The sequence below is a fragment of the Eubalaena glacialis genome, chromosome 12 (assembly GCF_028564815.1).
Source record: "Eubalaena glacialis isolate mEubGla1 chromosome 12, mEubGla1.1.hap2.+ XY, whole genome shotgun sequence".
Taxonomy (NCBI): Eukaryota; Metazoa; Chordata; class Mammalia; order Artiodactyla; family Balaenidae; genus Eubalaena; species Eubalaena glacialis.
Window position 1 is genome coordinate 88,597,824 of NC_083727.1, and position 13,066 is coordinate 88,610,889.

General features: G+C 33.6%; 1 protein-coding gene across 1 annotated transcript in view; it reads right to left on the bottom strand.

The window, feature by feature from the left end:
- The window catches only part of EYS (eyes shut homolog), a 1,734,738-nt gene that overhangs the window by 880,164 nt on the left and 841,508 nt on the right, over positions 1-13,066 (bottom strand). Inside the window, exon 21 of the mRNA XM_061207220.1 lies at positions 1,089-1,213. Within this exon, the coding sequence (XP_061063203.1) occupies positions 1,089-1,213 (125 nt within the window). The remainder of the gene's footprint in view (positions 1-1,088; positions 1,214-13,066) is intronic.

Consider the following 13,066-nt stretch of genomic DNA (forward strand, 5'->3'; position numbering starts at 1 on the left):
CCTATCGCCACTTCATTTAGTTGTTTCTCTGGGTTTTTTTCTTGTTCCTTCATCTGGTACATAGTCCTCTGCCTTTTCATTTTGTCTATCTTTCTGTGAATGTGGTTTTCGTTCCACAGTCTGCAGGATTGTAGTTCTTCTTGCTTCTGCTGTCTGACAAAGTTTTTTTTGGAGGAAAATCAACAGCTTTTAAATGGTATTTATTTCTTCTATCAGAACATTGTAAGCTTTATTCTACTTCTTTTATCTGTAAGAATTATTGGCTGTTATTTCCTCTGGGGATTCAAATAACCAGGAGTCCAGAACTCTGGGGTATCCACAAGCTGTCTTAAGTCTTCTCTGGGGTCTGTGAATAGTGAGAATTCTTTTTTAGTGACCAAAAGTATCTCCCACATATATTATTGTGAGATTATTATTGCTCAAGGAAATTCATGTATTCAACATCTTTTTTGGGTGGATGAAACTAAATTTTGAAGGTAAGATGTGTGATAGAAGTCACAGGTAGAAAGCAACAAATCTGAAAGTTTAGAAAACTAGAGGAAAGAGAGGGAAAAAGATTCCTGGATGCAACTTGTTTATATCAGTATACAGTTAAAGATAATATGAGCAAAGGCAGAAATGGCCCAAAAGACCTGTTGTTAATAAAAAAGTTCCCCTTGAATAAATTCAGTTCACCCAACTTGTCCATCTCTGCACTGATGATCATTGGCAGTAATAATAATGTAAATATTAATGAGCCAGCTTTTACAAGGACTTGTTGTGCACCAGGCACAATGGATATAGATAAAGATCAGGAATTTGAAGCTTACATAAATTTTGAAAATACCTGTAGTGAGATACCATGATCTAAGCACCAGGATTTCTTGCTGATAGCCTAAAGGATTGATTACTAGTATCACAGAACAACAATTTCATATTTTCTAAGGGTGATCATTGCTTAGAAGCTGTTGATAGTCAACAACATTATTGGTGAGTTGATTGTCAAAATTGTATTGTACAAACACACACATATACAATACACATATATAAATACATATATTTTATAAATAAATGTGACATTTGCATGATCATTAGTTTTTCATAATTACCTTGTTGACATTTGCAAATATATCCATTGATGTGATCCTCACAGTTCACACTATTTAGACATGGTGATGAAGAACTTTCATTTATGTTAATTTCACAAAATTTCCCAGAAAATCCAGGGAGACATCTAAGAAAGAAAAGTGAAAAATACATATCTCTATATAATACATATGAGTCCATACTGTAGAGTTAATATTTGCCAAATTAAGAATAAAATTAAGGACATTAAGTAGTCATTTATTTATTATTAAGGACATGAAGTAGTCATTTATTATAAAATCAAGGACATAAAGTAGTCATTTATTATCAACTATTTATTAGTAGTTGATTTATGAGAGATAATTTAATGGATATCTATTAGTATTTTCAGTGAAATTAAGGTCAATTGATCTAAAAACAACCATAGCCACAAAGAAAAAGGGAAAATAAAAAGACTCAGGCATCATAGAGTTAAATCACTGTAGACTTTACTCTTTCCATTTTATTTTAAACATATGTAGCTTGGTATATATGTATGTGTGCGTGTATGTATGCACTATAAAAGTACCTATGCCTGTACTCTAGAAAATATTGACTAAAGTTGATTACAGGATAGTCAGTAAACTTTTAAAATAGGGGTAAGCTTGATAATTATACACAGTGTTTCACAAATATTTAAATATAAAATGATTCCTTAGTGATCTGTTTTAGCCAAAAACTTAACCACATTTACTTAAATTTATAAAATAAGTAATTTTAAATTTAGCATGTAACTGAAACTGATATAGAATACAATATAACATTTAAAATATTGGTTGTGCTTATCCTTAGTTTGATAGAAATATCACGTTTCACCTTGGAATTCGCTCATTCAGATGTGTTTTCAGAGCTCCAACCACATGTAGTTGGGAACCTGCCTTGAGGGAATAGAAAGGAGTGAACTATGGCCCCAAAACAGTACATTTAAGTCCTAGCACTCAGTGCCTGTGAATGACCTTATTTGGAAAAACGGTCTTTGCAGATGCAATTAAGGATCTTGAGATGACATCACAGTGAATTAACTGGGTGAGTCCTAAATCCAAATACACAGGGACACACAGGAAAGAAGGCCATGTAAAGAAGGAGGAAGAGCTTGGTGTCATGTAGCCCCAAGACAGGGAACACATGGATCTTCTAGAAGCTTCAAAAGTAGGATTGTTAATATATATATGTATAGTGTTCAATGTTCATGACAGTTACATATTTACTGAATGCCTACAACATGAGAGATCTTTCAAAAAGCTAAATATAAACATATAGGTACATATAATATATGTACATGTATTTGCACTCACTGCCGCTGCCCAGCATCATGAGAGAGTTTGTACCCCATATAGCTTGCCAGGGAAAAAAAATCAAAATTCAAATTTCAGAGTATGGTTTCTACTGAATGTGTACGGCTTTTGCACCATTGTAAAGTCAAAAAATCGTTAAGTCAACCATCGTAATTTGGGCACCGTCTTTACTTGAAACTGCCAAATTTAAATTTTAAAAAGTCAAAGATAACTTTGTGTGTGCCTGTACATATATATTGTGTGTGTACATATATATGTATATATAGGATGTATATACATATATAGTCAGGATGCATAGTTTATACTAATGTCTCTAACACCTCCAGAGAGAGTGTGGCCTTGCTGACACTTTGATTTTAGATTTCTGGTCTCCAAAGCTGTGACCAAATACATTTCTGTTGTTTTAAGCCACCAAATTTGTGGTAATTTGTTACACCATCCCTAGGAAACAAATACAGAAATTGACATTAGTGTCTGTGTCTGCTCATGCAATTCTTCTCCATACTTTCTTTTGGGATAACATTATACAAACCCCTTAGATGTCAGTTGTCAAACCATGGTCCAGGAACTAATAGAGGATCTACAAACATTGATTAAAGTGAAAAGTTCACGAGAGTTACATATTTACTGAGTGCCTACAACACTGCAAGTAGTTCAGATGACTGACACATGATGTGTGAGAGCACAGTCTGGGGTGATGCTGGTGAAATAGGAAAAATTAATAAACGGAGGTTAAGAAAATTATATAATTTTGGATCACAATTTTTACAGTAGCTAATAAACTGAAAACTTATTCACCAGTAATGTTTCTAAGGTCACAGCACTAGCAAATTGCACAGGTGGAATTTTTTTCTTAATTTTTATTGGAGTATAATTGATTTACAATGTTGTGTTAGTTTCAGGTGTACAGCAAAGTTAATCAGTTATACATATACATAGATCCACTTTTCTTTTATATTTTTTTCCCATATAGGCCATTACAGAGTACTGAGTAGAGTTCCCTGTGCTATACAGTAGGTCCTTATTAGTTACCTATTTTATATACAATAGTGTGTATGTGTCAATCCCAAACTCCCAGTTTATCCCCCTTCTTACCCTCTGGTTACCATAAGTTTGTGTTCTATATCTGTAACTGTATTTCTGTTTTGTAGATAAGTTCATTTTTACCCTTTTTTTTAGATTCCACATATAAGTGATATCATACGATATTTGTCATTGTCATTCTCTGTCTGACTTACTTCACTCAGTTTGACAATCTCTAGGTCCTTTCATGTTGGTGCAAATGACATTATTTCATTCTTTTTTATGGCTGTACACTCACCCACTAGCCAAAGAGAGCCACTCTGTTTTATTTTGAGCAACTGGCTCTATCCAGCCAAAGCTAATAGATAACTCTGTATTAAATGATCCAACATGTTAGAGTGACCCCCAATATGCGAGACTGTCACTGGACCTAATTGAAAGCTCTCTCCTGACCAACGAACAGTAAGACCTGTTTTAACGATGTATGGATTTATGAGCTCATTCTGCACAATCAAGGTGAAATCTTCAATATTAAATTATCACTGAGACCAAGAACTTCCTCTTTGTAGCACATAGGAACTAAGGATAATTTCCTATCAAAAGAAATTCTCCATTGCTGGTGGTCCCTTACATGGAAAGTAAACAAAGTTATGGTTCATTTGTTTATCACTGAAATGTTCATTTTCTTTCCTTTAGTATCATAAATTGTTCATTAAAAAGAACAGCTAAAGAAGATAGTGGTTCTGGTGGGGAGGAACAAATCAGGAGTTTTGGATTAACATATATGCACTACTATATATAAAATAGATAAACAATAAGGACCTACTGTATAGCACAGGGAACTATACTCAGTATCTTGTAATAAACTATAACAGAAAAGAATCTGAAAAAGAATATATATAAAATAGAATCATTTTGCTATTACACTTGAAAGTAACACAGCATTGCAAATTAACTATACTATGATAAAAATTTTTAAAAATGCCCTATCAATTACATATTTGCCAGCATTATATGAAATGCTTATTTGTCCACATTCTTATCCATCATCAATATTAATATTGTTTTTAACTTCCTCTGTAAAGGAAATGAAAACTATGAGCTTTATAGGGTTTTTTTGGGGAAAGTAGGTTAGCGTTTTTTGTTTTATTCTTTCCACAACTTCAGTTCCTATCACTTCATTATTATTTTTAACGTCTTTATTGGAGTATAATTGCTTTACAATGGTATGTTAGTTTTTGCTTTATAAAAAAGTGAAACAGCTATACATATACATATATTCCCATATCTCCTCCCTCTTGCGTCTCCCTCCCACCCTCCCTATCCCACCCCTCTAGGTGGTCACAAAACAACGAGCTGATCTCCCTGTGCTATGCGGCTGCTTCCCACTAGCTATCTATTTTACATCTGGTAGTGTATATATGTACATGCCACTCTCTCACTTCGTCCCAGCTTCCCCTTCCCCCTCCCCACATCCTCAAGTCCATTCTCTACATCTGTGTCTTTATTCCTGTCCTGCACCTAGGTCCTTCAGAACCATATTTTTGTTTTTGTTTTTAGATTCCACATATATGTATTAGCATATGGTATTTATTTTTCTCTTGCTGAATTACTTCACTCTGCATAACAGTCTCTAGGTCCATCCACCTCACTACAAATAACTCAATTTCGTTTCTTTTTATGGCTAAGTAATATTCCATTGTATATATGTGCCACATCTTCTTTAGCCATTCATCTGTCAGTGGACACTTAGGTTGATTCCATGCCGTGGCTATTGTAAATAGAGTTGCAATGAACATTGTGGTACATGACTCCTTTTGAATTATGGTTTTCTCAGGGTATATGCTCAGTAGTGGGATTGCTGGGTCATAAGGTAGTTCTATTTTTCGTTTTTTAAGGAACCTCCATACTGTACTCCATAGTAGCTGTATCAATTTACCTTCCCACCAACAGTGCATGAGGGTTCCCTTTTCTCCACACCCTCTCCAGCATTTATTGTTTGTAGATTTTGTGATGATGACCATTCTGTATATCTTCTTTGGAGAAATGTCTATTTAAGTCTTCTGACCATTTTTGGATTAGGTTGTTTGTTTTCTTGATATCGAGCTTCATGAGCTGCTTGTAAATTTTGGAGATTAATCCTTTGTCAGTTGCTTCATTTGCAAATATTTTCTCCCATTCTGTGGGTTGTCTTTTCATCTTGTTTTTGGTTTCCTTTGCTGTGCCAAAGCTTTTAAGTTTCATTAGGTCCCATTTGTTTATTTTTGTTTTTATTTCAATTTCTCTAGGAGCTGGGTCGAAAAGGGTCTTGCTGTGATTTATGTCATAGAGTGTTCTGCCTATGTTTTCCTCTAAGAGTTTGATAGTGTCTGGCCTTACATTTAGGTCTTTAATCCATTTTGAGTTTATTTTTGTGTATGGTGTTAGGGAGTGTTCAAATTTCATTCTTTTACATGTAGCTGTCCAGTTTTCCCATCACCACTTATTGAAGAGGCTGTCTTTTCTTCATTGTATATTCTTGCCTCCTTTATCAAAAATAAGGTGACCATATGTATGTGGGTTTCTCTCTGGGCTTTCTATCCTGTTCCATTGATCTATATTTCTGTTTTTGTGCCAGTACCATACTGTCTTGATTACCGTAGCTTTGTAGTAGAGTCTGAAGTCAGGGAGCCTGATTCCTCCAGCTCCATTTTTCTTTCTCAAGATTGCTTTGGCTATTCGGGGCCTTTTGTGTTTCCATACAAATTGTGAACTTTTTTGTTCTAGGTCTGTGAAAAATGCCATTGGTACTTTGATAAGGATTACATTGAATCTGTAGATTGCTTTGTGTAGTATAGTCATTTTCACAATGTTGATTCTTCCAATTCAAGAACATGGTATATCTCTCCATCTGTTTGCATCAACTTTAATTTCTTTCATCAGTGTCTTACAGTTTTTTGCATACAGGTCTTTTGTCTCCTTAGGTAGGTTTATTCCTAGGTATTTTATTCTTTTTGTTGCAGTGGTAAATGGGAGTGTTTCTTTAATTTCCCTTTCAGATTTTTCATCATTAATGTATAGGAATGCAAGAGATTTCTGTGCATTAATTGTTTATCCTGTTACTTTACCAAATTCATTGATTAGCTCTCGCAGTTTTCTGGTAGCATCTTTAGGATTCTCTATGTATAGTATCATGTCTTCTGCAAACAGTAGCAGCTTTACTTCTTCTTTTCCAGTTTGGATTCCTTTTAGTTCTTTTTCTTCTCTGATTGCTGTGGCTAAAACTTCCAAAACTATGTTGAATAATAGTGGTGAGAGTGAACAACCTTCTTTTGTTCCTGATCATAGAGGAAATGTTTTCAATTTTTCACCATTGAGAAATATGTTGGCTGTGGGTTTGTCATACATGATGTTTATTATGTTGAGGTAATATCACTGATGAACATAGATGCAAAAATCCTCAACAAAATACTAGCAAACAAAATCCAACAGCACATTAAAAGGATCATACACCATGATCAAGTGGGGTTTATCCCAAGAATGCAAGGATTCTTCAATATACACAAAACAATAAATATGATAAACCATATTAACACACTGAAGAAGAAAAAACATATGATCATCTCAATAGATGCAGAAAAAGCTTTTGAGAAATTTCAACACCCATTTATGATAAAATCCCTCCAGAAGGTAGGTTAGCTTTTTAAAAATTAACAGGCTTTTTTTCCTAGAATAATTTAAGATTTATAGAAAAGTTGCAAAGGTAGACAGAGAGTTCCCATATACCCTATACCCTGTTTCTCTTATGGTTAACCTCTTACATTTATATGGTTCATTTATCATAACTAACTAATATTGATAGATTATTATTACCTAAAGTCCATATATTATGGGGATTTACTTAGTTTTTACCTAATGCCTTTATTCATCTTCCAGGATCTTATCTAGGACACCACATTACATTTAGTTGTCATGTCTCCTTAGCCTCCTCTATACTGTAACAGTTTCTCTTACTTCCTTCTTTTTGATAATTTTGAGATTTTTGAAGTGTTTTGGTTAAGTATTTTATACACTGTCCTTCAACTTGGGCTTATTTAATGTTTTTCTCATGGTTGTTAATGTGATATGAGTTTGGAGAATAAAGACATCATAGGAAAAATTCATTCTCTCTAAATCATATCAAGTGTACCCTTTAGGACGAAGTTGCTACACACATCCCACATAAGGGGTGGGGAGTTATCCTCTATCTCCATAAGGGGCAAGTATCTACAAAAAAATTTGAAACTTTTGAAATTAAAAGTTTTACTGGGATTTTTGAGTGATAGTGCTTTGAATCTATAAATCAAGTTGGGAGGAAATAACACTTTAAAAATATAGAGTGTTAACAATTAATGGATAAGGAATATCTTTATTTAGATCATCTTTGAATAAGGAATATCTTTCAATATACTTAGATTATTTTTTATTTCTTTCATCAGAGTTTTGTATTTTTCCACATACAGGTATTACAGATATTTTATTAGATGTAAACCTAAGTGTTTTACTTTTGGATGGTTGCTATTGTAAGTGGTATTAATTTTCTGTTTCTTACTTTTCAAAATTCCAGTGTTCATTGGTAGAAAGCAATTGACTTGTATATTGATCTTATATCCTGCAAACTTGCTATACTAGCTTATTTGTTCTAAGAGTGGATAAAAAAATTAGTAGACTCCTTGGAGTTTTCTTCAGAGACATCTGTGAATAAAGACAATTCTATCTCATCTTGTCCAACCTATAAATATTTTATTTCTTGTCCAATCGGTAAATATTTTATTTTATTAAGTTAAGGAAGTCTCCTTTAATTCCTAGTTTTTTGACAGTTTTATCATGACTGGGCTTTGACTTTTCTAAATTATTTTTGTATATCTATTAATATATTCAGATGTTTTTTTCTTTTTCATCTGTTAATGTGATCATATGATAATATGGTCAAATGATACCTGAAATGATAATATGATGCCATGATTGATAGGACTATGTTTTCTTAATCATTTGTTAATATGATGAATTGCACTAATTGATTTATAAATGTTAAACCAGCCTTGCTTTCCTGGAATGAACCCCACTTGTTGATTTCAGGCTTGAACATAGTTATCTTCTTGTCATCTGCAAAGGGCCTATGATCTTATTTTATTTATTATTTTATTTTTTATTTAAACCAGTACCCAATATTTTATTTTATTTTATTTTTTGAATTTTTGAATTTTATTTTATTTTTTTATACAGCAGGTTCTTATTAGTTATCCATTTTATACATATTAGTGTATATATGTCATGATTTTAATTTTAAGCTTTAAAAGTTAAACTTTTACTTTTTGTTCTTGCAAGGTTAGGTGATGTTCACATTGCTAGCTTGGATGATGAAAAGATTCTGTAACTTCTTAAAATATGGAAATGCATAACAGTTTATAGACCCGTACTCCATGAAAATATTTATACCATGACAATAATGTTTAACATACGGGGGAATTGGGTATTTATATTGATATTAATGGTAATTTAATCTTATACACATCTATCCACTTTATAGACATTTTAATAGAATTTATGACAGATTGAAATAGTATAGCCAATTTGTTTATCCAAAAGGATTTATTTAAAAAATACTAAGACACTTTTGTCCTAACAAGTAAAAAGTTTAACAGACTGAAGTCAACTCTTCTTGGGTTCATAAAGCCAGCAAGCCACGGACCACAAGACTGGAGAGACAGACGGAATACAGGGATTCCTGGCTTTGCTGTAGAGACTCAAGCAAGGAAACCACCCCAGGAACCAGATCCTGGGTAAGACAATTTTCACCGGAAGTAATGAACTGCTGGAGGCTCATTGTGGACAAGTCTGAGAGTTAAAAACTCCATGGGGATCCATTCATAAAGGGACCTCTGGAATATTTAGAGATTTACCTCCAGAAGTTTGACCAGGTTCCCACAGTAAATATCAGAGAAAAATCCCCATCTGCTTCTAGCAGGGGAGGGGAGAGGAGTCATTTTGAAATACACCAGAGCACGCTGTTCTTCTTGACATGGCCTGCTCTCAGGGGAAACTAGTTAACCCGACCCTACCCTACTGGAGTACTATCAGAACTTAACTGCCCTGGGGAAGGGAAAGGCCCAGTTCCAATCAGTTCTAGCATTCCATGTGGGAGAAGGCAAATGCTAACCCCAGCCCACTCTAACCATCCAGCCCTACCTACAGGGGAGGAAAAAACTCAGAAACACTCACAGTCCAGAGACATAAGCTCACTGACAACTGCGACCTACTCAGAAACCCTAGAACACTGCCTCTCCTTCCACACCTCACACCACATTATTAAACACCTATTTACAGCAATGGAATAGTATTCAGTGCTGGAAAGAAATTAGCTATTAAGCTATGCCAAGGCATGGAGGAACCTTGAATACAAATTACTAAGTGAAATATGCTAATCTGAAAAGGCTACATCCTGTGTGATTCTGATTATATGACATTCTGGAAAAGGCAAAACTATGGAGACAGTAAAAAGATCAGTGGTTGTCATGGGTAAGAAGGGAAGGGGGATGAATAGCAGAGCACAGAGGATTTTTAGGGCAGTGAAAATATCTTGTAGGATATTATAATGATGGATATGTCAGCATACATTTGTCCAAACTCATGGAATGTACAATACCAGGAGTGAACCCTAAGGTAAACTATGGTATTTGGGTGATTATGATGTGTCATTATATGTGTTCATCTTTGATAACAAATATACTGTTCTAGTGAATGATGTTAATAATTGGGGAGGCTATGCATGCATGAGAGTAAGAGATATATGGACAAATCTCTATACCTTCCTCTCGAATTGTTGTAAACCTGAAACTGCTAAAAAAAAAAAAAGTCTTTTAAAAAACAGTAAGGCACTACTAAACCATGAAACTGTCATATAGGGCTTTTAACACAGGACTTGATCTACCATACAGAGGGAAGAGGCATAAAACACAAATTGATTCTGAAACATGGCAATTCAAAAACATTGAAAGCAAATATCTTTTAATGAGAACTCAGAATAAAACTTCACAGAGACCTAACCTCATACTTCCATTTGAGTACTTGACAGTCAAGTTTGTTTGAACCGATATTAGCAGGTGGTGGGAGCCACCCTCAAGTGATTATTCAAATAGGGAAATACTGTTTCATTACCTGTTGGAGATAAGTGCAAACGGAATCATTTAGTATGGTTTGTAGGTACTTTGATAACAACCTCACCTGAACGCTTTCCTATAAGCACTCCGCTGGTTACCACCTCTTTCCTTAACTTTTTGAAATCCTCCTCTAGATACCCACTGTTCTTATTGCTACTAAGATCAACATTGTGGTGTTTCTTTCCATTTTCTTCTTTGCTTGTTCCTCTTCCTAAAAGACAGCAAAGCAACTAAGATCAACATTGTGGTGTTTCTTTCCATTTTCTTCTTTGCTTGTTCCTCTTCCTTAAAGACAGCAAAGCATTATCGACCTCTCTTACTGATCTTGTTCGTGGGGAGCTCATGGATTGCACCACACCAAAACCCTCATTTGGGACACTTATCAAGTTAAATTATGAAGCACATAACAAAGAAGTCTGGAGATAGCTTATTAAACAAATAAAATAATGCCTGGTATCATATATTAAGGTGAAAAAAAATGATTAGTATTCAAAAAGTGAATTTACGTCCCACACAATTTTATTCAGAAACCTTTTTTATTTTAGTTGACAAGTGTTACAATTGAATTTAAATGAGATTTAATTTAACTTACACACATTCACTAAACTCTTCTTTGACTTTGAAATATTTACTTTCCAGTTTAAAAAGAAATATAGTTGTAATCTCTAATATTCCATTTGCTGGATTTAGTAGCATAGTTTAATTTAATAATTTTTAAGAAAGGAATGACATTATAGCATAATTTTTTCAATTGCAAAGCATCAACATTAAATATATCAATTTTAAATTCTCAGAAGCGGAAGTAATTATTCATTACTGGGAATTTTGCTGAAGCCAATAAGTCTCAAGTTAGAATAGTTAAAAAGTATCAAATGTGTGAATAAGTCCTTTCATACAGTTTAAGAATCCTCACAGTTCTTTTCTGTGATCTATCTTTCTTTTCAATAATTCATGACTACAACTGTACACATAGCCATTGCTTTAGGATATACCAAAATATGAAGTGTTTATCCCTCTAAATAAGAGACACTCCCTTTATAGGTAACTGTCTCCAATTAGGAATCCATACACCTTGAACATAGCTTCTGCATAAGTTTGCTTATTTGACTATATCTTAGTAAAAAAACCACACCTTCTGGACTCATTGGCTGCTTTTTATGTAAGTACCGTAGTCCTGGAGAATAGCCATAGGCAAAACAAAACAAAATAAAATTATGTTACATCTCTCTTATCACTGTGCTCTGATCTTGTCTTTGCCTTGGATGATATACCAGATAATCATACTGGAACTGAAATTGTCATTTGTAACTGATCTAAATCATGGAATTCAAACATTTTTACTTATATTCATGTGAATGACCATGGATTCACTACATTGACTTTTTTTATTTCTCTTATAGTTTCTGTAGATATTTTGTTATTGTAAACTACCAGATCCCTGGGAAACCCAAAAGGAACACCAAGTGGTTAAGTCAGGGATATCCTAGTGAGTAGGCAGAACCTGACCAGGGTGGCCTTGATTATTTGCTCAAAACATGGCATTATGTTGTGCCTCACTATTTTCTGTTCTATTCAATGGAGCACATTATATCTTCTAAATATTTACAAACACAGGTATTTTCAACTTATTTGATTGATTTGTTGCAGGAATGGTGATAGATCAAAATCTAAATTACTACATGTATTTTCAAATGTATAATTTCATTTTATTACAGCCTTAAGTAAATTCCATAAAGTATAATCCTAATTAATATGTGAAATAGGTACTTTTATTAGTATTTCCTAAATTATGAATCTTAAAAACCATTTTTAATTTAACATTTTTACTTTTATCCTGAGTAATTCTAATATCATTATTACTAATTATGCATATGAATTAAAAGGAGAATATTCTCAGAAGATAATTATTGTAACATAAATCTAAGTTTCCTGAGGCCACTTTACAAATCAGAATATTGTCAAAATAGCTGTTGAAACAATATATAGACACAAAATAATTTAGAAAAAAGGAAGTACATACAAAATAACTACAACTGTCAGTGATTTTAAATGCACAAAAATCAAAATGAATTTCTTTTTATAGATGATACTATTTCATATCAGTTTTTAAGAAAACGTTGTTTTAAATTTTGATCTTGAGAGTATTTAAATCTCAGAGTGCTAAGTTGTTTTGGTTTGGAATGCTCCATATGCAGAAACTGAACCAAAGAAATGAACACAGGTTGTTTATTTGGTAGGTGATGACAAATAGGCAGAAGTGAAGAAGTGAGGGGAATGAGACAGAAGAAAAAAGTCAATTAGGAACGCATTATTCAGCTGTGTGACACTGTGTATTCTGGGGCTCAGTCCCACTTTTCTCTATTTTCTTCTCTCACTGAGTGTATGTTGTACTTAGTGATTCACTGCTAATGGGTAGAATATGGTCAAAGCGTGCCTTCTCTTCCTTCTCTCTTTACTTTTCTTGGG